The sequence below is a fragment of the Opisthorchis viverrini genome (assembly GCF_000715545.1).
Source record: "Opisthorchis viverrini unplaced genomic scaffold opera_v5_33, whole genome shotgun sequence".
Classification (NCBI taxonomy): Eukaryota; Metazoa; Platyhelminthes; class Trematoda; order Opisthorchiida; family Opisthorchiidae; genus Opisthorchis; species Opisthorchis viverrini.
Genome location: NW_008751689.1, coordinates 129,851 through 157,834, shown reverse-complemented (window position 1 = coordinate 157,834; position 27,984 = coordinate 129,851). Strand labels below are relative to the sequence as shown.

At 41.3% G+C, this 27,984-nt stretch overlaps 1 protein-coding gene across 1 annotated transcript; it reads right to left on the bottom strand.

Moving 5' to 3' along the window:
- Positions 1-1,588: 1,588 nt before the first annotated feature.
- T265_02605 (hypothetical protein) lies at positions 1,589-24,832 on the bottom strand (the record flags this gene model as incomplete). The annotated part of the gene is made up of 11 exons (XM_009166903.1): positions 1,589-1,815; positions 3,008-3,043; positions 5,680-5,806; positions 8,331-8,589; positions 8,960-9,254; positions 10,717-10,941; positions 15,018-15,177; positions 16,365-16,462; positions 24,320-24,473; positions 24,517-24,648; positions 24,707-24,832. 11 exons carry the CDS (start codon positions 24,830-24,832, stop codon positions 1,799-1,801), a joined length of 1,629 nt encoding a protein of 542 aa, XP_009165167.1.
- Positions 24,833-27,984: the final 3,152 nt, after the last annotated feature.

Below are 27,984 nucleotides of genomic sequence, written 5' to 3'. Positions count from 1 at the left end.
CCCAATTCACTGTGCTCTTCTGTCTGGGAATCGTATTGATCCAATTAATATAGGCTGGGTTAGATTCGTGCCAGCTACTTGTAGACAGCCTGTTGGACATCATCTTTGTATTCAATGAAAGGAGTACATGGCCTAAAACACAAATAATTCCGCTTGCGTGTTTAGTACCAAATACTGGGTGATGATGATATTTTGAACCATGGTTTCGCAGTTGAACTTTCCCAAAAACGATGCTCCGCGAATAGTTGGGGTCAATCATCGTTGGTGATAGAATGTATAGACTTATGTTAAAAGAATTGAATTATCCATGCATACAGATTTGTGGGGTAAAATACACTATGACACAACATCATAAATCAGACTGATCATTAACCGCCAAGCCATGAATTTTCCAGATTTCAGTAAATACGCATAATTCTTGCTGGGTTCCCAAGGTTGTATGCTTGTCTGATCTCGAGAAATACACTCATGTGCAAATCAATTTGTATTTCACGAGAGACTCAACTGAATCTCTCGTTTATGGTATTCTACAACTGAATGTGCTGCACACAGGCTGCCTCATGATTCAGTCGGCACGATATTCGAGATATCGCAGTATATTTTCATAAAGGAAACTGCTCACAAGGTTGCTGATAACTCTTTGGGAGCCCACGACCGGTTTCGCCATTCATGGGGCTCATCAGGTAGGCGCAGTCCCCAAGTTTTCGTCCACCTTATGTTCTACTGCGCCTACCTGATGAGCCATTAAAAGGCCAAAACTAGTCGTGGGCTGTCGAAGGGTTTTCAGCAACCTTGTGAGTAGCTTCTTTTGTCTGATCTCATTTTTGAGAACAATCTTCTGTTCAGACATAGTTGGTCCCTTTAACTATCATCAACTCTGTCTTGAAAAACGAGGAAACCTTCAACCAAAGTCAGAACCTAGATTTCTCACTACCTGAGTAGGTGCAGAACCAGACGTTTTTTACATCTTGACAGTTGGACTTATCATTCCTTAACCACCCCCCCCCCCGCACACTGGGTCAAAAGCTATGGTTGCCACCCTGACCATCTGAATAACTTCTACAATGGATCGAACGTTGGTATCTTCCAGACGCTTGAGGATTATTGGTTCAAACGGACGCTTTGATGGTCGTTTAAATTATTCATCTGCCAACTTTCTTCAAAGAGGTTGCCAAATTTGTAGGAGAGTGGGATTTTACGATTTTCTTTTGCATTTGAGCGGTTTTAACAGGCAATGGATCCTGCAAGTCCCTCGGAATCAGTGGTAGAGTGTCGAGAGATCGTTGCTAGCGGAACAACCGCGTATCCTTAGGTCAAGCAAGAACAAAATGACATCCATTCTAAATCAAGTGACATTCTGTTGAAATTCTCTGACACTTCCGTTCAGGAGCAAGTAATCCTTGACAAATCACGTAATGAAAATATTTTCAGTGTCGTTGCTGAATTGATAAACGTTTTTCCGGAAAATCCGACAGAATTAAACATGGGGTCATACCATAAGCCATAGTTAGGGTGGATTTTGACGATTTGTTACAGCTTAGATGCAGCTACCCCCTCTTCCTTGACTAATGGTATAACTGAAGAATAAGGAAGAAACAACAATGTATGTTGTCACAACAACATACAAAGAAAACAGGGATATTTTTTTCATTTCTAACTCATCTCCATCAGAGTGTCAAAATCTCAAGGAAGATGAACGAACATAATGTAAATATGGATCTTGGTGGATTTCGCAATAGTTTTTGGAACGCGAAGCCTGATGAGAAGTTTGACGGTAGTTCTTTCGCTTGACCGTTGATTATGGGGCCGCTGGAGCTGCGTAGTGCAAGCAAAAAGAGAAAGGCTCATTGAAAAAAGAGTGACGACATTATGTGATATGGTTTCTAGCTGAATGTTGGTCTTGCTATCACTCGCTATTCTAAATGGATATTGAAAATGTTCTAAATGAATATTTGCAGGGGTTAGTACCTTTATCGTTTGACCCCTTCCTCTTTCCGTTTTTCATAGCAGAGAGCATTAGCCAAAAAAATTGCCAGGCAGGTAAATGTCAATTATGAAGAGTTCTTTTATTTCAATGTACCTTACGCCATCAGAACTTAAGCATGTTGGTTAGTGCACAAAGCTGGACAGTTTGGTTCCAAATGTTTTGGTAGAGGATGAGGCTATATGTCATAATCATCATCATCATCATTGTCAGCTGTAATAACCGCGTACTCGTCCGAGGCTATATGCACAGTTTATTAGGGTCGAGGCAACTTCTTTTGGGTTAAACCAGTGGTTATTGATCGAAACATCATGTGAGCGCATTTCTTCTGATTTGGCTGACCAATCGCTGTATCCAGCGAATTACGATTGGGCGATCTGAATAACCCTTTTCGAATGACCACTTATTGAAGAACGAAACTTTCACACAAATGTTACTGCCCATCAAACCGAAAAAGAACTTGCAATTTCCTATGATCCTTTTGTGTATATATTTAAACTAAGCATCTTGTTTGTCGGTCTGTACAGTCCTTACCAAGAGCACTTCAACCATTCTAGGCTCGCGAAAGTGTCACTCCAAATGGCCTGGGGTTACACTCCATTTGACCTCGCCTTTTTGCCACAAAAAGGGTGATTACAAATGGATACAGATCACTACCGTATTTTTGGTCCCTAAATAGTTAAACACGAGTGTCGTATTACTATCCGCGAGCCATTATTCACGTGTACATTCAAGCGACGTCATCGTGAGTCAAGGGTTAGTTGGAGTACACAAAGTCTACTCATCATAAAATGAGTAAGGTGACTGTCGCATACTTCAAACACAAAGTACGCATGACCCACAGTGGGTATTTTAGAAGCTTGAACCACGGAAAACCTAGTCCCTCGCAATAAATATCACTCAGGACCAACTCAAATTCAAACAAGAAATAAAAGCATTTGAACAAGAAATAGGTGTCTTAATTGGTTTGTGAACAAACGCGAAATTGCAGTAACTTATAACGAAAATAACTGAAGTAATTACGTGCACATCTGCTACGCTGAATATGCATCGTGAATTCTGGAGAAGGAAAACATTCAAAGTAGTCGCTGGGATTTCTTCTGAGTGAGCATTCTGAAGAGTCACAATATCATCATTTTTACTCTGTACCAATTTTTACTGCTTATGTTGTTATTGCTTTCAAATGAATTAGTGTCAATACAGTAGTATGGTATGCTCCCACAGGAATACACATTCAGAGAGACTTGATCCAGAATAAAAATAAATGCTTTATTTTATTTCACTTCCACTGTAAGAGACATGGAAAATCTACGTGCCGTAGGGACCCAAAGTGTATTTGGTTGTACGCGGTCGCTTTTGGATTTGTAAAATCCGTTTATCGATTTGTAGAAATATAGGTAGCTCGGGTGTGTTTACTGGTGGCTGATCGGATGGCAGTTGATCTGTTCACCGAGCTTGGCAACTGACTTGCAAACGTTTCGTCCCCAGTCGAGGAGACATCGTCAGTGCGCAGTTGAACAGTGCGCATTCAACTGCGCACTGACGATGTCTCCTCGACTGGGGACGAAACGTTTGCAAGTCAGTTGCCAAGCTCGGTGAACAGATCAACTGCCATCCGATCAGCCACCAGTAAAATCCGTTTCCATGTCACTATGGTTTATCCAAACCGCACTCCTCCCTGGTGTGGTTCCTCCACTCGTTCTGTACCAAAGAACGACCCAACTTCCGCTGTATTTCGGGCTTACGAAAATCGCACAATTCTGGCCTTCTTGAGAGTGGGAACTTCAGCTGCCTAGCATATAAGACATATGCAGCTACTCATAAGTAGCCGTAACCACAGTTAAAGAAGTCTTCACCCTACCTTGGTAGATAGATACGGCAACCTGTCACCTGCTGGTCTATTCAAGACATTTACAGAGTAGTCGCCTGGGGCGTTGAGCTGACTAGTGACAGCGCCTTTCACGACGTGATAAGCCGTGGGTTCTCAGCGTTGGTTCGGCCGTCGGCCACAATTTCCTCATATCTAGGCAAGATAACTGTAGTTGAACTCCATCTTTGATCAGTGAGTTGCACCCTGTCAGACGTTAACTGGCGCCAAAATCAAGCCAGTCAGAAAGAATTTATGCAGATGAAGACCCAGTAAAACTTGCAATTCAATAAATGTGTCGTCGCCTTTTTCAGGTTATTCGTGAAGTATATTACCGGCATCTGGTGTCGGTCGGTCGTTTGAGTGAGTGACTATATGCGGACAATCAGGACCCACCAAACCGGAGAACTTTTGTAACTGCAGTTGTTACACCAGGTAATGTCGAGTGATAAGTCAAGGTGATTTTGTCTACGGTGGTCTAAGTAGATTTTAGCAAACATTTAATGCACCTGTTAGTGACACTTTTGATCTGTTAGTTTCGTCTGGCGTGACATGGTTAAGTTAGATTACAAGCTTATGATTTTCCACTCAGTGGCCAATGCCGCAATAAATCTACCATAGATTTGATGTTGATTTATTTTCCGACCTAATTGGACAATAGGGATCATAATTGTCCCCTCTGCAAATCGGAGCCAAAGAACTATATGTAGGATGTATAATATTTGCACAAATTAAGTTATTGGTCTACGCTTCTTCTAACTGTGTTGTTGTTTCGAAATAAACCGTGGTGAAAACAATGAACACAAAGGAATTCATCATTTTGTATGTAAAAATGTCCCATTCAGAGCGTGATAGTGCTGAGCAAGTCCTCATATTGTGTAGCTAAAAGCAAATGCGTTCAGGTTTTCGTGAACAGGAACACGATACTTCTCCTCACACCTAGGACCAAGAACAGCTGTTCAGGGTCCGAAGCTGAATCAGGATTAGCTTCTCAGGTCCTACCTTTTACCAATCTCGACTGAGGTAGAACAAGACGTAAGTTTTATAAACTTGTTTTCTCATACTCGTGTGATGCAGTTTCAGGTAGATGAAGTGTTATCATTGAAAACGAGCGTAGAATTGGGTCCACTGCACTCTTCCAAGGCCAGGCATGGGTGCATCAAATAAACTCGAGTACAGAACGCTTTCTGTTTGTCATCACCACCATCGACGCATGACATCTGTGTTCAACGCCAATGCCTCACTGCCGTACAACTGTGTTTTATTTGAAAGCCTTATTTGTAAAGAAAAGAATGAAGGTGGACGGGGAAGGGACTTTGTGCTGGCTTACTACAATCATTCTGAGGTGCCTACACTTCCTCACACTCATTCAGACAATATGGATAGAAGCTGACAACAAGAAAGCCACTGACATCGAGTAGAAGCCATATCTTGCAGCGTCTCCAACTAGGCGCAGTAAAGATCACGCGGTCCTCATCCTGGAAGGCGAGTAGCACCGATAGCACCCAAACGTTTCGTAATTTCTTCCATAACCCTCTGCCAAGTCAAGGGTTGGCCACCTCTCTGTTTACACCACTCTGAGTTGGGCATGAAAAACAGCACTTTCTTCGGCAAACGATGGTTCGGCATGCACAATACGTGTCGCAACCAGCGCAGCTTCTGGTGCTGGACACATTCTTTAATGGAAGCACCCGTTGCACAAGCGAAAACGCGCTCTGTAAATGCCTCATTACGGATTTGCCCATGCTGCCTGATCCTCCTAGGTCATGGGACCCACTTACCAGCGCCAAAAAGATATTAAAAGCCGTATGCTGTCATCGCAACTTACTTCTTATGGGCGATTCACTTGAATTGTCCATTTCGTTTAGGGTATCCAAATCCAATTCACATTCAGTAGATTGGAATTCTTCCATCACTTCAATAATTGCCTTTTCAGCGTCGGAAGCCTTCAGCGTCTGCGAGGTGTTAGAGAAATGCATGCGAATAAATCATGGCATTGCAGGTACTTAACACTGTCTAATTACTTGATAATATAATATAATTAAAAATTATTGGATTAGTTAATTGACGTGGGGAGACGGCCTGAGGTGGCTCCGCCTGATTATAATATCAGCGACTTGCGTGACTGTTCTCATGGCCTACTGGACAAAGCCAATGCAATGTGATGTATCGGTAAAGAGTATCCTTTGAAATCAATTGGGGATTGTCAGAGATCGTTGTTAAGCCGAACTCCAAATCAGTCCAACGTTGTAAGACTGAACAATTCAGCCATGATATGACTCTGCTCTAAGTTAAAAAATAGTTTCGTTCTTTTTGGATTCTGGAGGGAATATTTAGCACGTTTTGACTTCAGTTTTGGGATTTGTTCGGACTCATACTGTGTAAGTGCTTTCAGGTGTATGTCTTCCGCTTCAAAGTTTCAGCTACACCACGCTTCTTTATGCATATATACATAGATAGCTGTTGATTTTGATCGCTTCCAAACCTTCTGCTAGTTCAGAATATTCTTGGGCATTCAACTGATCTTGTAAATAGTAGAAGACTCTTATTCCACAATATCCCCTTGGCGTCATATTTTGTTGCGAAATTTCCCAAATATGTTAATACATCTAAAGGCTGATGAAGATTCTTAAAAAAGTCACTACTGGTTTTGTCCATTTATAGGTTTACCAAGGAGACCTAGGCTTGGGCATTATGATAGTACCTAGGCCCTCGTGTCTCTTTCGGGTGGCATGGCAACTAGGCACCGAAAGGATGTTGCAGCTGAATGATCAATAAATTATTTTCCATTACTAGAATTCATATTAATATTGTTTAAACGTGTACTTTTGTGGAGTCAAATACTTGTGCAAATTAAACCGTCGTGAAAGTGCGACTCCGATGAAATCTATTCTGTATAGGTAACGCAGATCATTCAGTTAATTAGTTTTACAGTCAAGAAACAGGAACTTTCTAGTCGAAACTATCTTATCTAGGAAGATAACTGTCCTTTTTTATCCATAGACTTGACTTGATGAATTATGTTTCGTGTCTAAATGTTCAAAATGACTTTGGTGACCCTCTCCAGATATGAGTTACCAGAATTCTGGTTCGAGGTAATATGTCAGCTTGTGTTAGAAATTCTGTTTCCGTTGTCACTCTCTTTACACTAATACGGAAATCAGTCTGTTCAGTTATCTGTTGAAGAGGAATTGTTCAGAACTCCAGTGCTGGTTGTTTGCCTCATGCTAAAATTGAAGTTCATCTCAAGTTTGGGAAAGTCGTTCAAAAGGGAAGAAGATAATCAACATGGTTAAACGTCGTATGTGAGCGAAGACTAAAGCTGTCCAACAATGGACGCACAGTTGAATATTCAGTTTCAACTGTATTATTCCAGATTCTCCTTTTCATCTTAAAAACTTCCCTTCTACACACAGAACGCGTCTAATATATAATAATATATATATAATATACATAATAAAATTTTACATTCTTGTAGGAAACACTCCTTTGGTTGAAAAAATGGCGACAAGCTAAAATTTCCACGTTCTATGTACTGCCCAATGAGGTCCAGCATTTTTGGCAGCTTGTTGTCTATGGTTTTTCGTACTGAATGACGTGAAACTGCGTTCCGGTAAGCAAAATCGACAAAATAATTTGGTGAGTAATCGTATCATGAATCTGCTACATCTAAAACTCAGTTCTTTGTTTCTGGGCTTCTCACAAGAAAAAGATTTTGATTCCTATGAGGGAGGAGCGTGGGTTCACTACACTGCTAGTTACGATCAACAGGTAGAATCCTTAACACCAATGGTATTTATTTCAGTGTTTGAGCTTAGTTAGAACCCGGGGGGCTACAGTGCTTTGGTGGAACCAAACAAATACAAAGAACAAGAGCACTGCTTCATGGTTGTTTAGCATTGGTTGACCTATTTTTCCATGATGAATCTTTTACTACTTGTAGAATATAAGTAAATGCTCCGGAAAATAACCATAAAGGCTGTGGTTCGAAGAGAGGAAAGACAGCGGAACATTGCCTTTGATGACAAGTACTGTACAATATACGATTGTAAGTCGACTGCGCCCAGCCTTAGCTTAGCCCGCAAACCATAACGAAGGGATGCAAAAGTGAGTACAAATGTTGAGAAGATAGCGGGGTAATTCCATATATTCTTGTTGTGATTGATTATCGTTTTAGGTGCTGATAGTAGTTTGATTACGTTCCACTCCAGCGAGAGACATAAAATTTCATTTTCAGCCTTAGCTGTTCATAGCGTCGTCCAGCAAAATGGGTCCGAGGTTCCGTCTGTTACTTGGAAACCGGCCGTATTCTGGTCGAAGATGATTTGTCTGGAATGATGACCCTGAACGAGAAGCATCCATCAACAAAATATCCAAAGTCGCTTTCCACGCAAAGTTCAGCCACTGTGAGCTATTGTTCAATACATTAGCTGCGTCTATAATTATTTACGTAGAATTAGCAAAAATCCGTTTTCTCACTTTAGCGAGATCATATGCTCTCGTGAAGGCAACTTGGGCCTCAGCATTTCTTTGCATATGCAGATTGGCTTGCCCGATGAGGACGTTCAGGTTGAGTTGCCAGGACTCATCACCCACTTCTTTGGCCAACTGCAGCGCGTGATCACCATGTTCCAGAGCCTCCGCCGACTGTTGCAGCTCCAGATTACAACGACCGATTTCGTAACGTAACCAGATCTGCTCGAATTTATCCGAGCAGTCGGCGAGTTTCTTTGACCACCTACGTAAAGAGTGAACAACAAATATGGAAATGAAGAAAGCATCGGTCACACATCATATTTTCTACAACTCACTGTACATCTCCCATTCCCTTCAACCCCCGTCTGAATTTTCAATATGCACATATAAAATGGAATGAACTCGAGAAGACTCAGTGGCTAAGGTTGGCTAAAAGTGCCAAACAGACGGACATAGAAAAACATAAATGAAAGCGGCTGTAAAAAAGCTAGGTATAGATAGTTCAGTCACACCTCAAGATTTATGACTTTATGCTTATGCTTCTTTATAAAAAATAAAACCGAATTACGATCGAAAGTGGGGTCAAGAAATGACAATCAGTCGCGAGCACTATCAGAACTCTATAGACTTACACGTCAATCGCTGCCTGATAATCACCTTTCTTCGCGTGTACGCGACCAATATTATCCAGTGAATGAGATACAATTTCTGGGAGTTTGCACTTTTCTCCCAGTTCGTAAGCCCTCTCATGCGCTTCAAGAGCTGCCTCATAGTGAGTGAGTTCCAGGTGCGATATGCCTAACATGGAATTCACATTAGCCAGGACCTCCAGGCGATTGGGGAAATCATCATCCGTCCATTCACCCACTTCGCGACGCAAGCCTTCCGCCAGACGAATTGCGGTCACGTGTTCGTCTGCTTGTTGATCTGGAAGGGAAACAACTCGGTAGGTGTGACCTGTTTACCCAAGGTCAAGGGTGATATAAAAGTCAATTTATTTTTACATTCTCGTGACCGTAAAAACAACGCAGGCAGTAATGCTCGCTCAGTGGCTTATTAGACGAATCTGACTGACGGCACACTGACCAAGTTCCAGTTCTGGAGGACGGCACAACTCAGATGAAGCGAAGCACCGCTATGTTGGTCAACTCTGAAATACCGTACGAAAGACCGGGATTTGAGGCACCACTGCTGAACATTGCACAGCAGCTAAGGAAGTGCCATTTATTTTTCTGAATTTCGGTCAACTTCTGCCACTATTTTCTCGTACAGTGAAAATCAACGGGTACGTGCAACTGCAGGTTACTCGCCCAAAAGTGTTGGTCACCACTATGCAGACATTCTTGCTTGAATCACTTATTTTACCGTTTCCACTTCTTTTTGATCGTTTGTCAAAAATGCCGGTGTCCACCCGTTGCTCAGCCAAAATTTCTTCCCCTATTTATTGTGAATCACATGATTAAAGGTATTCTGTCCTTAGTCGACTAGCGGCTCATATCAGAAAACCACTTTCTAGCAACGAGAGTAAGTAAGCAAGTAGTTAGTTAGTTAAGTAAGTAATAAGTAAGTAAGTAAAGTAAGCAAGTAAGAAGGAGGATAAGTGATCTTTTTGAAGCCTACTTATCTTCCATCGGGACTGCAATTCAAGGAAATATCTCGAGTCGTAGCCGTTGGGAAAAGTAACCAATAGCTTGCAGATGACATGGCCGTTTAGAATGTAGTTAGTTAGGAAAGGGGTAAATAAAATAGGGAAAGTTTCTTTGACATCACACTGCTTCGACAATCAGCGTGGGGGTCTTCAATTTTGGGTTAATCAGTTTCACTGATTTTCCCACTTTTCAATAATCTTGCTCTCAAAAGTAACAAGAAGCACTCAGCTGAGATTCATTCAAATCTTCTGTTAGCACCATCCCAGTTTTCAAATAGATGAGATATTCCGTTAACCTTCACGCTTTAGGCCAGGCAAAAGGATCCACTAATCTAATCGTACCATCGGCACCATTGCGGCACGTCACCAGGTAGTTAGTTTTACTCAGATAGCAGAAAGCAGACAAAAAATCTTTGTCAGCGTCAGTTTTCAAGTAAGATTGGAACAGTCTGACAAAACGTTATTGTAAAACACTGTAGACTACAGCATTTTCGGCAGAGAAATGTTTCATTGACCGTTTAGTACGCTCCTGAGTTCACCAAAGTCAAGGCCAAATTGTGTCATGCCATTAGTATTGCTTAAAATACTTTATATTGAAATAAAAAAGAATGGGATAGTAAACTCAAACTGTAAAAATGTTTCCACCATCATACCCGCTCAAGTTGTTAACTTTCATTCCTCCATGGGTGTTAAAAATCAGTTCCACTCTTTCTGGTCAAACTCACTGGTCAAACCACTTACACTGGTCAATTTCGTGGAGTCTCTCAAGAACCTTGCAGATATTTTTGCCTTGATCCTTGTCCTTCTGCGTTTTTGTTGTCCTGCTCTTTGTCGACCTTGCTTTAGAACGAGCATAAAGTGGTTGCTCTTGTTGCCAGAACTTGGACCGCATATCCAAATAGTCCAGACCATCGTTGGCGATTTTACTCAGTTCGTCTGAGCGTTTGGTTTTCCACTTTTTGGATTCTACACGTGAAAACGAAAGAACGTTTTACGTGTGAGGGTACTGCAGGTTTATTCGCAGCTTAGAAACAACCAGAAAGTCAGTGATTAGACAACTAACAGCGGAGTAGAGGTGGCTTTGTAAGACGATGTAATGAAATATAGATGAGACTATCCATTAAGACAAGAATATTTGGGTTTGTTTTTAGCTGATTTCATCCATAGTATATGTATGTTGGTTCCAGAACAACCACCCCCATGTGTCAGCCTTCCGAAATATTCCCTGTTGTGACATTTCTAATGTATCAGTTATCACCGGTGGTGACAGGTCGAATTTGTAGCCTTGTAGTGTTACACATGCAACAGCTTCAGGTGGTCATCATAGATACGCAAGCTAAAAGCCAGAATTCCATTCATTCATAGTCACACTCGTTTGAACGGTCGTCCTCCTGTTCTGGCGTAATTATTCCGGTGAGTCCACACCAAAGGAAAGCACTGGAGTCAAGTTTCGCTCCTACTGGAGTAGTGCATATCTAATGGCCGTGCCGGGATTCGAACCCCGGATATCTGACATGCGAGGTATGAACGGAACCTATACTCCACCAGCGCACGTTGGACGCCTCTGAATTTTCATATATGAACAGGCGAACGTGTTCACACTTGAGCGATGCGATTCGTGCGCCCAACCCAGTAAGTATCCTGGTTGTGATGATCGATTGACCCACCAATCAGGACTTCCCAGTCGGCTAGCGTGACACACGCTTGAAACCCACTGGACAACTTTTTGGATGCAGTTTTGGGGTTTTGCGGATAAGGTATTTTGTCCATAGTCACACCACTCTCGTTTGAACGTTTGGTTACACGCCCGCCTCGCATGTCAGATGTCCAGGGTTCAAATCCCGGCAAGGCCATTGGATATACAGTGCTCTAATAAGAGCGAAACTCGAGTCCAGTGCTTCCCTTTGGCGTGAACTCACCGGAATAATTACGTCAGAAAGGGAGGACGACGAGAGTGGCGTGACTGTGAACAAAATACCTGTCCCACAAACCCCCAGAACTGCAACCAAATCTTATTTCCCATATGACCGATTGAATATCTGAGTAAAGCATGTTTAAGGCCAAAAACCTATCGGTATCGGGGACAGACGGAGGTCAAGTGCCAGCAGCCTACACGTAGTTCATTTCATCATGTTTCCGTTTAATTGTCATTACTGAACAGAACTGTAACAGCTGGAACCTTTGTATTACTTTCAGACAAATTATATTGTTACTGTCGTTACTGACGATACTGATGGTGCTAAGGATGGCGTTTAGGGTAATGTTAATTTTAGTGCTGATGACAGTGCTGACAATGACGACGATAGTGATAAGCAACACAAGCAACACGCTTGGATAATCGAGCAAAACTTCAGCATTTGTGGGGCTGTATTTAATGCCGTTTGAGAATCAACCAACAGTGAGTCTGATGCGTACCACTGCGGACAAGTGTTGAAATATTACAAGGCAACCATGACCTAGGTATAGAAGATATCAAGCATTTTCTATAAAATTACATCGATCTTTATTGGTTAACCTTAAGCTTAATCGGGCTATCAAGAGAATGAAATTTAACATCTTGCAGTTTAAGCATCTACACGATGTGAAAGACGTGGTTTACACCGTATATCTATATTATTCTGGTATTTCCAGTGGGGAGTAAATCCTGGATGATACCCAGCCGGCGTTATAGTTGAATGCCCCATTACTTAAACACTAAGAAAAAAGAGCATATTCACGTTAAGCCGGCGTACCGGTGATTAATCCGTTGTGTAAATTCGACAGTGTGATGGGGAATTCAGTCTTATTGTCCCCATATTCCCAGCAATGAGAGCTAACAGATTTTCCGTGTAGAAAATAGTGAAGCACAGAGAAATAAAGTGCTTTCATTTTCAGCGGACAAGACATCGCAAAGTCCACGTTCAACTCGGTAACTTCCTGAAACATAGTGGATATCACAGATGATAATAACAGTCGAACGGATACGCTAAAGGAGATACCGTTACATGGACATTGTCAAGTACAGTGAATACTTCCTAGACGATTGAAATCAATATGTAATTCGACTTCAAGTCTTGGTCAGAATAGAATGTTTTGTCCATCCGTGTGCCCCAATTAAAGTGTTCACTGGAAAGTTAGGCGAAAATAATGAAAACACCAAGTAGCTTTCGGCGGATTCTGTTTTTATACATATATAACCAAACAAAAAAGCGGTCAGAAATCACACGTTACAACTTGGAGAAAGCCACAGTTCCAACCATTGAAGTTAATGGGTTTAATTTGGGAACAAGAAATTAGCGCTTCGATTACTAGAAAGGCATCCTTATACGACAGCACCTGCGCGTAACTTAATGTTACATCTTACGTTTATGTGAAGTCATAAACCAACCACAGATTTCGTCACAAACGGGTGGAGCAAACAAACGGTTGGACAGACAGTAGCATACCACCTGTGAGATGCATCCAAAACCATGATGTTTGATGGTTCACTCATCATCATCATCATCATCATCATCATCATCACTGTAATAACCGCGTACTTGTCGTAGAGTGATGGCTCACTCATGTGGTACACGGATTGGGTTACTCTATACCGAGAATGTCTTTGTTATCCCCTGCCATAGTACGAGTGGTATGAACCAAGGAATGGATATTGTCTGATTTGGAACGGATAATGGGAGATTACCAAAAGAATGGAATCCTGTCATTCACGGTTTGACTCCAAGGATTCATCGTCGTTATCATCGACAGCCCAGTGTCGGTGCAAGGCAACATTTCATCAATTTGAATGGGATTCTGTTTCCTTCGTACCCCTCACCGATTGGCAAATAATATTCTTTTAAATCAAACTGTCAGATGAGTAATTTTTACGAATTAGAAAGCTATTGGTTATGGTTATTGGGAGGATTAGGCCTACCTAACCCTTTCTTCTCCCGCCTGAGCGTACCGCGATTCCTAGTTGCTAACCAATGTCAATGAAGTTATCACTGGCGGTTCTTACTCAGAAGTTTAAAGTGAATATTCGACAATCAACTTATCCAGAACTTTCGCTGTAGGTAAGTTAGTTGCCCTGACGTCGTGTTCTTCTCTTCACTGGAAGTCTTCCATTGAATGGACTGAGATGTCTTCCAAGAAAGTGAACATCACCAATTCGAAATGCGTTTTCTGTATTATATGTTGAATGGCCCTGACTGTTAGATCCCCAAGAGACTCAGATAACCGACAAATGACCTACTTGATTGACATTCATACCTGTGCCTCCGTGTACACACTTCTTATATAAACACTACTGAAAAGTTACTCGGTAGACAACTGTTCAGTAATGATTGCCCGTACGGCCAGTAACAGGATTTCTTCCTATGGATGAACATACCCAGTTCTGTGGTGACTCGTTTCAGGGGAGATCTCTCACCAAGGAAGCATACTGAGGTCCCAGCGTTTACTCCGTCAACAGTAGGTGGCTTTCATTAGTTTCCCTTGCTCACAATTTGTTGGGAGCATTCTAAACTGGGAACTTGTATTCGGACTAGAAAAAAAAACTTTTCAAACAGTCAGTGTCCGTGTTCATCTGTGCTCTTTGGCCTGGAGTACATACAAGAGCAATCAGAAGAAGCAACCCATATAAATACTAAGCCAATATTTTGTATGCCTTAAAAGCGTACAAGCTAATTCTGTCACCATGGTTCATTGAGAACAGGTCGAAATGAATGAGATAGAACCAAGTCTATTGTTGCGAAAAATGGTATTTTCCAACCTCAGTAGATCCATATCACCGGGAATCTTCAAAGTGGCTAGATTCAATATCAGAATTGCAGATTACTCAAAAGTGCAGCAGTAGGTTGGCAGCGAGCTAATTTCATGCGGCCTGATATAGATAGAACGCAAAAGAATTGATGACATTTCTATGAAAAGAATTTGTTCTAGAGAAAAATATGAATCCCAGTCCCCTGCCGCTGAGTCAGTTAAGGCATGTTTCACGCTGTTCTGACTACAAAGCAGCCTTTTTTAATCACTCTCGTTTTAATGTTTACGTCGTGAGAACAATTTAAACACAAATAACCCACTTTCTTGTTTCAGAAAGTTCTTCAAATACTCATGGTCATCCTGCAAGAAGCCGAATGCACGTCGAGCCTTGTCTTTGGGAAGAAGATGCAATAGAATATCTTGATTTGAATGAGAGTCGGCCTTCTTGTTGCTCTTTTCAGATGGACGACTTGTATCTTCCTAAAGCGGGTTACAGGAAAAAGTAGTATATATGTACTAGGTGCTGTTCAAAAGGCGTAACCAATTTGTTTTTTGACCATAATATCTCATAAGATGGGAGTTTTTGTTGTTTTTCGAAGGAACAGTCAAGGAAAAACATTTCCAACGCCTCCTCCTCTCATCGATCACGAAATCTAAGCTCTGTGTGGACATTCTCAATATCCTTATGAATTGTGCTGTCTACGATGGAGGATGTAGTCACTACTTTCAGTGCACATGATCTAGAATTCTAGTACCCTTAAAAGTCTGTAATGTGAAGCCAATTCTTTGTTCAGCCTGCAGAATAATGGCACCCTAAGAATACAGAACCACGTAATAGACATCTAGTTTAGGGTCCACCTGGCCTTCTTGTAGCTATTTTTCTTTCAGAAACTCATCATTAAGCAAAGAGTGAAGACCCACCCAACTGCGCACTGATGATGTCTCCTCGTATGGTGACGAAACGTTTGCAAGCCAATTGCCAACCTCGGCGAACAGATCAACAGCCATCTGATCAACATCCAATAAAGAGTGGAGACAGTCTACAATCAAGTGATTGGTTATTTACTCTAGTTTGCGTTGCCTACATCTATCCGTCAGCATACATATCCATACCTTTTAGCGGGATTTGAGCTTACACATGTTGCAAACCGATAAACCCGTTTGTCAGTACACCAGGTGGATTTATTCAAAGTTTCCTAGAACCATCATACACTCAGCCCTCAAACAGTGGGTCTGCCTATCAAACAAATGTTTGATCATAATGGCATTGTCACTTGAGCATTTGGCCCAAAATTTTCCACCCCCGTTATCCTTAACTATGTGTTTCTTGATCCTCATGACGTTCGTCAGAATTATGAAATAACTATGCTGGTGTCACAAATAGAAATGAGGAAAACCCTTGACATCTTTACACTCCACTGAGATCATAAAAACTATATACCAGATTATACCTGTCACGTGGATGTTTGAACTCTGTTGAACTTCTCACTAAGGTCTTAGCATCTCTTTGCGCATTCGGAAAATAGTATTCCAGAAGAGTTCGTGGATATGACATTTCCGTTTCAAAAACATCTAATTTTTAATCTAGCAATATTGCTTACTTATTCTTCTTTGCCAGAAACAGGGCCGTCCTACTTTACATCATTTTATTTCACATTGTCACTTACCCCCATGCTTTCTTCCGAGGTAGACTTCACTTTGCTTCTTTTCATATGTGGAAAAGTCTTCTCTGAAGGTGAGAACATATCAAGAAGTAAACTGTGAACTAATTGGTCTCCTTTTAGTGCAGCGTTTGTTTATTAAGGGCGAAAAGCAAAACATGTGTGCAATAAGTAATTTTCGAAAGATCCTAACGGAACTTCTTTAGCCTCAAGTTTGGGCAGGTGACAGTCTTTTGTCAAAAGATTCTCACATCCTGTTGGTGGAATCCAGATTTCTGCCAAACCAGCACAATGAGACGTTTCTATAATGCGTGTCTACTGGGCTCTGCCTGGTCATTAAACGCACCAGTCAAACACAGAGTACAGGAACTCATTGTACAAACCAAAATGCAAGCTTATATGAACACGGGAAATTAAGTCCTTGAAGAAATCTAAATTACAGTTATCAAGTAGAAAAAACGAAACATTCCTTTTCAGGAAAATGCAACCTTAGGATGTAGGCATGTACTTTGATGAAGAACAGATGATCTTCAACAGTGGAGCGGAATTCACGTATAAAATGTTTGTCAAAAGTAGAGTTTGTAACTGAATCCGAACATTCGGATTCTTTTTCGCGAACATTAGTGAATCATAATCAAGCATACTGAAAAATGTGATGATAACGAGCTGAATAGATTTCCCCAACGCTGTGGACTTTAAAAGCAACGGGGCATCAGATTATGAGTTGGAGAAACTCAGCTAAGCTGCTTAGCTATAAAACATAGATTCTACTGCACACGTCACTGCCCCACTAGTGAGTCGGTTTTTGTTTGAATGCCAGCCCTTTTACCTATTGTTTTCTACTAGTATTAGTTTCAGTTAAGAAGACCCTGTTCACACATCGGCTGGTTATTTTATCCACTCCATGATATGTGTCACGGTCTTGATGAGTCTACACAGCAGGAAAGCCAGTTCTTTCTCCACGCAAACGGCTTCTGCAGTATATTCTATCCTTTTCTCAGTGATATCAGGATTTAACACGCTAATTTCTTCTGGGCATGGTTTTCCACCTCCTTGGATAAGTGTTTTGCGCTGATTTATCCCGTGGTTTTGGTTAAATTGCCGATTGTCATCGACTTGCTTTTGAAATCGTGGTAGAAAACGTTCCGAGTATTGTCGTACCAACAGATGCGTAACACTTTGTATAAGCACTAACCTGATTTTACGGGTCCCAAAGAAGAAGCCTTCATTCGTCCGTAATAGGGTTTAAGTGTTGTTCAAGTGTCTTGCCGTATTTTTAATAGTAGCAAAACGTAATGTTCTATGAGGATAGAAATCGGCTGTAAATTTGACCGTGATGATGGAGATTCAAACCCAGCTAACCCAGCCGCAAGTCAACAGACTTATGCAGTTGACCAAGCTTTCTGTCGCAGGATAAAAGAATTAGAGTAAAGACATGTTTGCTTCATCTACAGTTTCTTAAAGAGCAGCATTCCGTTTTATTTACTTGAAGTTTATATAGTAGAAAGAGGATGGTTTCTTGAAACCCTTTTGAAGCCTTTGATGTTCGAGTCCAAGCATAGCATGGCTTCCTGGTGAGCCCCACTCAATCCCGATTGTCTGTGAGTTCGGTCCTTCTAAAAGTTGATAGTCTGCCTAATTCACTACCAGAGGGTTTATGACAAATCGCTGTAATTCGCCATGCACAATACACGCTTCCAAAGCCACACTAGGTTTTTGATGCTCAAGACCTGAAAACCGCGCTAAAAAACTGTTCACCCATGCATTCAAATAGCTGAAGGCATTACCACACCTTTTAGTCCGTAGCAACTTTCGTTCAAAGAGAAATGATAGAGGCAGAGCTTCTGCAGCTGGTTGAGAGATTAGATTCAAAACTGGAAAACGTCAACTGGGCCAGGTGGCAAGGCACAAGAAAAAAGAAGTCATTGACGAAAGACGTGATACGATCCAACTGCCTATCATCATCTAAGTTTGATCCGGTCGTGCAGATGAAAGTTAGGATTCACACTGAACCGGACCACTCATGTGAAGTGAGATGCCGAAATCAGCACTAAACTGGTCTACAGCGACTTGAAATGTGTTACAAATGAAGGTACCTAAATGCTCACATATTGTTTTTTGGACAGACTTTTCCACATATGAAGCGCGTGATCTGTAACTACTAATGCATAACATAATTGCACTAAAGTTGGACAAACATAACTATCCAAGTTCATGGAGTTAGATGATTGGATCCTGACTAGATGCTTAGTTCCATAAAGACTCAGGGACCATTTATCATTGAGGTTCATTGGCTAACGGTGATTAAAATTTTTAGCGATTTCAAAAAACTAGTGCAATAAACCCTGCACAAGAAAACGGTTTTTTAGAAACATCTACCGACTCAACAGCTATTTCAGTCTTTTTCCCTAAATTTTTTGATGCTTTTGAAGTTATATCCCTCTGGAAAATCCTTCACGGAACGTGAGTCCAATGGGTGAACGATAAGAAAACCAACCACAAAGTAAGCATACTGTAAAAACAAAATATTCAAAGTAAAAGCAGTACAATTTTCCAAATAACTCCTAAATCCAGGAGAGAAATAACACATGCGCTTTATGTCGAGGAGGTCTCCCACTTAGTTTCAATGTTACCTCCTGGTTAGCTTTAGAACGATCACTGTATATCCGCCAGACGACCTGCTTCAAAAGGGGCTGACCTGTAAGCACGAAATAAACACCGCAGAAGAGAGTCTTTCCAGCAGTGTAACCTGAAAACATTCGCAGTTATCGGATAAGGGACAACTGTGCTACGTGCTTTATCTCGAGGAAAACACAGACGATGCTTGTTTTTTCACCGTGAATTTTGCGCTTCAAATTAGGGAATTGTCATTGCAACCAGATGTGCCAGACACACAGTACAACAAACAACGGCAGCTCAAACACTGACACCTTCTACGTGCAAGGATCTTATCACCAAGATACCAAGACGCAAAACAACGTGGAGTAAAATACGAAGCAAGCATGCGACTCTTGAGGAGAAGTGCGATACACGACTGAAGTAGTAGTGTGCACTGATATTTCATAAACTAAAGCTCTTCCAGTGATAGTGAACATCCCTACTCTATAAAAAGGTAGATAATGGCGAGTGCAGATAAAAAAATTGGAAAACAAAAACAACACGAAGCTTTTAAGGATGGAGCTAAGAGAAAACTGCCTAAAAATTGATGCGAGTGTGCAAATCAGGACGCCATAAAAAAAGAGCTGATACAGTTTGCAATTGAAGTTCGCACTGCTGGGCTTCAAAACAGCAACTTCAACTTTACTGTAAGGAATTTCTAGGTAATTTCCATGGATTAGCTGATCTGATGAGCGCCGCTACGATTGTCCATTTGAGTTCTTGTGCCTATAAAGAAGGTCGATTCTGTGAAATAGTACTTAAAATCTTTAAAATGTGCTCCCAAACCTTAGTCTAGTAGTACAAGGAAGAGATCATCAAAAGCATACAACGAAATTCAGTAATGAATAAATACAAAGAGGAAAGATTTCTACGTTAGAGGCTTGCTCCACATTTGAACTTTATATTGCCTTTAGAACAAAACGACACTTATGTTTACACAAATCTGGCTTTCGTTTGCAGCGTACAGTTACCGTCGCAGTGATAACTGTTATCAAACAAACTTGAGACTTATTTGGAGCCTCATCACATGTTGCTTATGCTCAAAGAGGCAATTTTTGCTCCTTATGTAGTTAAAAGAAGATCAGCATTGACAGCATAACACATTTGTTTAACATCGATGCTCCGTTTCCGTAAAAGTATATTTTACGTGAAAGACTTACTGTTAAGAAAAGAATAAAAGTCTATGTGAGAGGGAATTAGTCACACCCAATCACAATTATATTGAAATGTACACAGCTTCAGATACTCATTCAGGAAGACTGGACAGAAACTGATGACAACAGCGCCAACAACGTTGACTCTCAGACACAGTGAAAATTATGTGGACCCAAGCCCTGAAGGCGAGTCGCATCAAAAGCACCAAGACGTTTTGTAAAATCTTTCACACCCCTACGCCAGGTCAAGGGATGGCCACATCTTTGACTTTTCTATTCTAAATTTGACTAAAAAACAGGAATTCCTTCGGCAAACAATGATTCAGAATGCTAAATGCCATCCGTTATCTGTTACGTATAGTAGTAACCATAAGTTACGCAAATATTTTGCATAAACTTTTCCCTGTTGATTTATTCAACACGAAAGACGCATCAAGACATCTCGCTTGGTGGCAAAAATGTGACCGGTAGAACAGTCCTGCATGTCAGATATTAAACTCACACAGTTATCATGCGTTTGTTTATTTTCATTGTTTTTAGAGAGCTAAGTTCACTACGAAGGGGTCTTTTAAACATCTTGCCAAACATTTCTTCTAAACGAAGACGTGGGGTCCCGTGATCTTAACTGCTCAAATCCTCCAAAAGGTGGCACAAAAGTAAATATCTAACCAATAGACCACACCAACGCTGAAACATTTAAGCCTTATACTATTTTAGAATGTGACCTTTAGGTTTATATGATTGTTGGTCGAATATCTGCAGGATGCAAATCTTTCATTATCGTCAAGTGAGTGGGCCAGCTTTGCAAGACTCCAAACCACAGTGAGTTTTTAAAGTTTCTAGATGGAAATTTTTCGCACATCTGTGCGTAACTGACAGACGAAATAAACCAGAAGAGAAATCTAAAGCTATTTATTTTTTGGTGGACCATTTACTGAATCATCGCCTTCTAAAATTTAAATATCATACAATAAGGCCATGTTGTTACTGAACCTTTTATTGCACAGATAGTTTACAGTAGCCGTTAGAAAAACCTCGGGAGCACGTAACTCTACACCAAATGCTTTATCTTTCTTAATACCCAGGCACAGTCTTTATGTGGCAAAATGTTCACAAAAGTAAACACTTCGTAACTTTGGACTCAATTCCGGTGGTGTACTTTTATAAAACAGAATTCACTACTTTTCCCCATTTTGATGCCAAAAATGTCATTATAACATCGTTGTTATCAAATTTCTTGAAAATTAGTAAATTTAAGTCCGCGACTCAGCAAACATAAACTTTGTAGTGTGCAAGTTTTTAGACCAGACAACGGTCTACTTATTCTAGGATTCTTTGGAGAGCAAATTAGGCACAAAATATATCCTTTACTGTTTCTGAGTTTACCGAAACGGATAAGTTCAACAGATTTATTTCTCTTTTTTCTTCATTGACTGGCTGCACGGACATCTCAACTGCTTGAAGGTGAGTTACCAGGAATCTGATTTTCCACCTGCTGCCTTGGAATGCATACAAAAAGGTTAAGCCTGCTATCGGCACTTTGGTTGGTGAAAAAAACCCGGATCCCTCAAAATTATTAGAATGGGTGACTTCTAGCATCACTCTATTAAAAGTGGGCAAGAATGTCGCATCTCTGCAGAGAATGCGGCTGGTATAGAAAAAAGTCTTCTTGAACCCAAATCATGTTATTTAAAATTGCATCGGCAGTAAACTAAAAGGCCGCACAACCTCAAAAATATCCAGCCAATTTCGGATTAAACAAAAAAATGAAAGAAAAGTACTAAATTCTGTTTAAAATTCACAAGGAACACTCAGTAGAGTGCCTGCTGCCGCGTTGCAAATTTCGTGCGTGGTTCTGGTGCGGAACGGGTACAGTGTTTATCGAGGACCGAACAATATGCGATTTACTCACTGTTTTCTTTTCAAAATACGATGACTCGTGTCCATTGTACACTAATTGCTTATTGTTGAACAACTGCAGGTCAACTGAACTAAGTAGAATAAATTAATCAGCTGGTATTTTGGTGTGCTAAACTTATCGTGACTTAAACTCAAATTAAAAACAGCGTTTACTGATATTTCATCCAAGACAAGAAGACTTGTCTGTGATGTTTGATGGGTTGTCGTGTCCCACAAATTAGCTTCTCATCGCACTGCTAACTGCACTCCGAAGTCCCGCCTGGTCCAAATTCTGGACACACAAATACTGAACAAACATAATCGTTGGTAAGATATGCTTGTTGATGGCTTGGTTTATCCTTAACTATACATCACACCGTAAGAGACTTTTCATTGTCACTCATATTCGCACATACTGACAAAATGCAGCTGATTGCTTATAGCTGGTGGGAAGAGACAGTAGATACATGCAAGTATTTGTGGGAGTATTCTGCTGATTCCTACGCTTTTGTTGCAGTTAATTCTTTAGATAACAACGAAAAATTATTTTAAAACGTCTGGCGCTGATTTTGTAACCTCCGAGGGTTTGTATCAGTGGGATCAAACCACGTACCTTCGGCAAATATGATCTTTCATTGATTAGTGAGGACCTCATTGACTGAATAAATTGCATAGAGATGTAAACTCTCAGATGTTTACCCTCTATCTGCAATTTGAGGAAAGCATCGGAAGGTCTTGGAAAACTTCTTAACCTGTCGTACACGCAAAGAGTCAAACTGGTTTTACTTAACTAGGTAAGATAGTCGATGGCCTTTTTCCGAAACACAAAATTGAAGCATTTATGTCTGCTGTCTTTCTCGACCGTTAGTGAAACAAAATAAAAGGCTGAAGGTCTCATGTATACGGTAAGCCAAGGTTAAATTTTACGATAAAAGCTATATGTGACAGCTGAACTGCATACTTCAAACTTTGAAAAAAATGATGGCATAGCATTGAGATTTCAGGGACCGGTCGGCGCATAACTGACGCCAATATCATTTTTTTATAGAAATGAGAAGAAAATAAACAAAGTACATGACTGAATGTAAAATGCATAAGCTTAGACTACGTAAAACAATAGTGTCTGTAATTTTTTACCTTACATTTGTCCCTGATTCGCCTGGTTAGAGACGCTTCAAGATGTAGCTGCAAACCAGTTCAGTAGCGTTCTTGTTGCCAGTCAATATCCAGATTGTTTGAATGAATGTCTGGAGTCGTATGCACCTCGCAGTGTTTGCATTGAGCTAGCGCTAAGTCTCTCTCAACCCAATTTTTTTCTTTTCTTCACAATAAGGCCTTCAAATAAACCATGGTTGTACGGCAGCAAAGCATCAGTTGTGGACACCGATGTCATGTTGTCCATGAGGATGATGACTTTACATTCGATTGTTCGAGATAGTGCCACTGATGCTTATGCAAACTTCCCTGCTAGCACACATTCTTACTCGGATTACAAATAAGTGAAACGAAATCACCAGTGGAGTAAACTGTCACCTGGATGATGCTGGAAACAACTGTAAGTCACTGCCTCTTTAGATTTCCACACCAGTGTCTCCTCGATCCGAGGAATGTTTGTAAGCTCTCCTCACTGATGCTTCTGATACCCAATGCATCTGCCATGCTTTGGTGTCAACGAAAGCATCAGTGTCAGTGTACACCTAAAAACATAATTTATCCCCAGAATAACCATGCTATAATCAGCTGCTTTCACCCAGCTGGTTAGTATATTCCTTTTTGGTTTCACCCTATTGCTGAAAAACCTGACCGAAGGACGCAAGCACTTCGCTACCCACTCCAACCCTGTACAGCATTACAGCAGTGACTGACGGCACGTAATCTCGCATGGGTTTGAAATAGAAGCCACAATAACTGAATTTTATGAAACGTGTCCGGACGGTTGTGCGAAGAGGCATCTGTGGCCTATTACTTGTAGACATGTATCGCTAAGTATAAACCACTGTTCATCCTTGGTATGTACTGTGGATAGAGAAAGCAGAACAGCACACACGATTTCCTCTCCAGCAAGATATCACAACTGACGGGCGTATTTGATATTGGCATGCACGGCGAACTATGTGACAGTCCCTTTCGGTCATTTGTCATTTATCTTTACAGACCACACATTTCAATTATAAGTTGAAAAGAACACAGACTGTGGGTTAAGAATACACCGATAATCAAGCGATTGACCAAAATATCCTCAGCGCTTACGTCCCAAGGCATTTTGTATGGCTTCTTCGCACTTTTGTACACCCAAGCGAAATTCTTGGATTTCCGGACGTTTTTTGTAGCCCTGATGGTAGTGAAGAAGAGCAAACTCAAAATCTCCCCGGTTATACAGCACCTCCGCTTTTTGAAACAGAGCCTAGAATCATTTAACAATAACAACAACGGGAAAATACACAAACTTTGTGAAACCTTGGTTCCAATTTTAGCGCCAGTTCCGCGTCTTCAAACGCTTTGTCGAAGTCTCCCCGGGACATGTAACAAAAAGAACGTCGCAACAGGCAATGGACATCGCGGTCTTTTTTCTCCAGAGCCTTCAAACGGTTAAAAAATTTATGACCATAGATTTACACAGCCTGGTGATAAAATTACCTGCGAGTAACATGATATCGCCTGAAGATATTTCTTTCTGAAAAAGAAGGCATCTCCTTCTGATCTGTAAACTTCAAACGGGCATTTGGACGTAACTGAACGTTCCTTTGAATTGTCGTGCAACATTGAACGCTTTTATATAGCGCGGCGCGTTGTGCCGTAACAACGAAGGATAGGAATGATGCAGGAAGCGCAGGTTAGTTCATTTTGGCTCTCAAGAATACCCAGTAGTGTTAAGAATGCCTTTGAGCTCTCTGCTTCTTATAAATGCATTTTCGGGGGGTTCTGAAACGGCGAATATTGATAAAAATGTCCATGGCTCAGTACGTGCTAACAAACAAATAATACTGAAAGGTTTTGCGAGTCTATTACTGGTAGAACAAAGCAGTGGCTTCATTGTGACCCTTGTCGGGTGACCGGCAGGTCTCCTCAGCTAGAATGCGGAGTGGTTTTCGTTGGCATCGCAACTGGTTCTTCGTCTGAGAATATGGAAACTTCGAGTCACTTTGTATGCGCTCTACCGGCATGTTCGGCGTAGTTACCTAAACACTTTTGAAAATTCGAGTATCCATTTGTTGGCAGCAATCTATATTTGCCTTTCCGAGTGCAAGACGCGGACCACGCGGACACCAACAAGTCGAGTTTTGATGCTACAGGATTTTATCCCAATGAAAAGTTATGCTCGCTTGGCATGATGCGCGGATTTGTCCTAGCATTTAGTTTCTGCCATCTGCCTCAAGGCCGCAGCTAAGCCAGGCTGTTTTGTGAACTTTTGGTGGCAAACAAGAAGACATTGAACTAACCACCTGCCATTCAATTCTCCAATACTAAGTGCCATTGGTGAAACCGGTAAAGGCTTCTTAAACCAAACTGGCTGATAATCCGTTTGTTAAAGCTCTTCTTCTCTAAAGCATATGTGTTGATCAGATGACGGGAAATCAGTTCTTGGCATGCCCTAAAACTGTCATCGTTAAGGCGAGAGAGATCACCCCAGTTGGTTACATTCGTTCTGCCGGCAGCCACATATTGCCTCATTGCGACTGCTTTGGAGCTTTTTGAGTGCTAAAACTACGCCCGGCACTAAAAGTCCTCGCACCTCCATATCCGCTTACATTTTTTACACTTCTTCGGCAGTAGAGTGCTTGGATATCATTTGGCGTTGTGCATGACCACATAGAGAGTGTAAGAGTTCCTTCACAGTGCTATTTGCTTCGCACATTTTGGAAAGTCATTGAAGAAATCGTGTCATAATAACTTTTCTCTAAAGTGACGGCATTTCGGCATGAATGTTTTACGCAGGGGGGGCTTTAGAGCAAGATGAAAATTCAGGTGAGCGTATAACTCTTCTTATGCTTATGAACGTAGGCGGATGACAGGTATTGAACGATGCTTTTGTAATGTCCTGTCCTAAACGACGCCGTACGATTTGACTGTAATGCTGAGAGTGCCTGGGATCAAAGTGGAAAAATCCTGATTACATGTAGAACTTGTGGTTGAATAATTATTGGCAACATTATTCCTTAAATCGTTGTCTTCGAGCACTTGCATGGTGTACATAATGCACGGAGTCTTAAAGTGTAACTCCACGACCAAATAGTGTTGTCATGTATCTAACTATTTCCAAAATCTATGGTTAATAATTTCTGCTCGGATAGCTTTGCGCTTAATCAAGTATGCAGCTGGTTTAGGCGGACGACTCCAAATTCATCGGTTGCAGATGTTAGAATACAGCTTATTGGCGAATGCGCAACCAAGTCTCATGTCAGATAAAACATCGTGAGTGTGGAAAATTGATCTAGTGTTGTTACCACAGGTGGAGGAATAATGACCACCAAGCTGCTTGATCACAGTCGGCTCCGCTGAGTGAACCTGTATCATCCATTACGTTGACCATTGAAATTCCCCACGTTTATTCTGTGTCTATTTGTAAACAACGCTCAACTTTTGTGTTAAGTGTGTGTATATGAACTGACATTTGTTTGTCCTTACCACTCCACTCATTTGGCCTTGAGGTCATCAGGCCATTTGTGACCGACTTTGTGCACGTGTAACTGTCTCTCGTGGGAGCCTATATGCCCCTTTGGTTCGTACTTTTATGGTCAAAGTGGACCATTTTTTGGACGAGTATCTGCCGTTGAGGTTTGTCTTACATTAATAGCACCGTGTAGAAACCCAGCTCCGACTTTCGCTCGCCTTCCGGGAGGTTCTGGTATTACGCGCCACTCGAAGATGAAGCTTGCTCGTTACGACCTTTTTTCTACCGAATTGTCTGAAATGAGGAACTTACTCGTTGATTGCAGCAACATAAGCATGCCATGTGCATGAGGAGGTAAGCAGGCTCAACGGACTTGTCCTCATTGCGCAGTAGTGGATAAATGCCAAAAAGTGTGACAGTGCTTGCTAAACCTGGATAAGCCCTGGCTGAACGGAAGAGAGTTGTGTTTGTGCTGCTAGGAATGTATACGAGAAACTTTTGGTTAATAAAAGGGTGGTTGGTTCTAGATGAAACGGGATCGGGACTAAAATGTTCGTTTTGCAGTTGAAACCATGAGTAAAGAGCGATCGGTTTGTCACCCGGTACACTTGGAAGGCGGCCAAAATGCTGCGATATAATGGTTTATGGGTACTAAGTACTCTTTAAGCTGGGGGCTATAAAAATTCCAAAAAGTACACTACTATCCAAATTGCGTAGAATTATGCACCTAAAGGATCGTTTACCTTATGTCCTAGCATGATGTTTGTGCACCACGTTCAGGTTCTGAGGCTGTAGCAATGTCCAGGTACCAGGGATGACGTTTGTGCGCTGGCGTACTTTGCCGGGCAACTTCCTTGAGGTCGTTTTACTTCTGGGCAGTAATAAGGATAGAAGACCTTGGGGTGAAAATAGAATGTAAAGCTACCGTTGATTGGAGGCGTGCAAAAAAACAATTTCGGGGTTACCTGTCTGACCTACTCACTGCTGGTAATTTTCAAACCATGGTGACCAGCAGGTGAAACAGAGGAAAAGTTGGGAAAAAGAAAGAAATTTAAAGAAAAGAAGTTGTCTGTTCCTGCTTGTTTGCTCTGCCGCATACAGTGAATAATAATAGTAGTAGTAATAGCAATGTTTATTCCTAACTGGTGGGTGGCATACCGTTAAGCATGGTCAAAATTTTCGGTCAGAATAAAAGCATAACTGGCGGGGGTTGTAGGCACAGAGGATCTTGTGGAAAATACCTAGTGTCATGAACGGTGAGCATTATCCTATATAGGCCTAAGAATTTAAAGGCGGAGGGCAA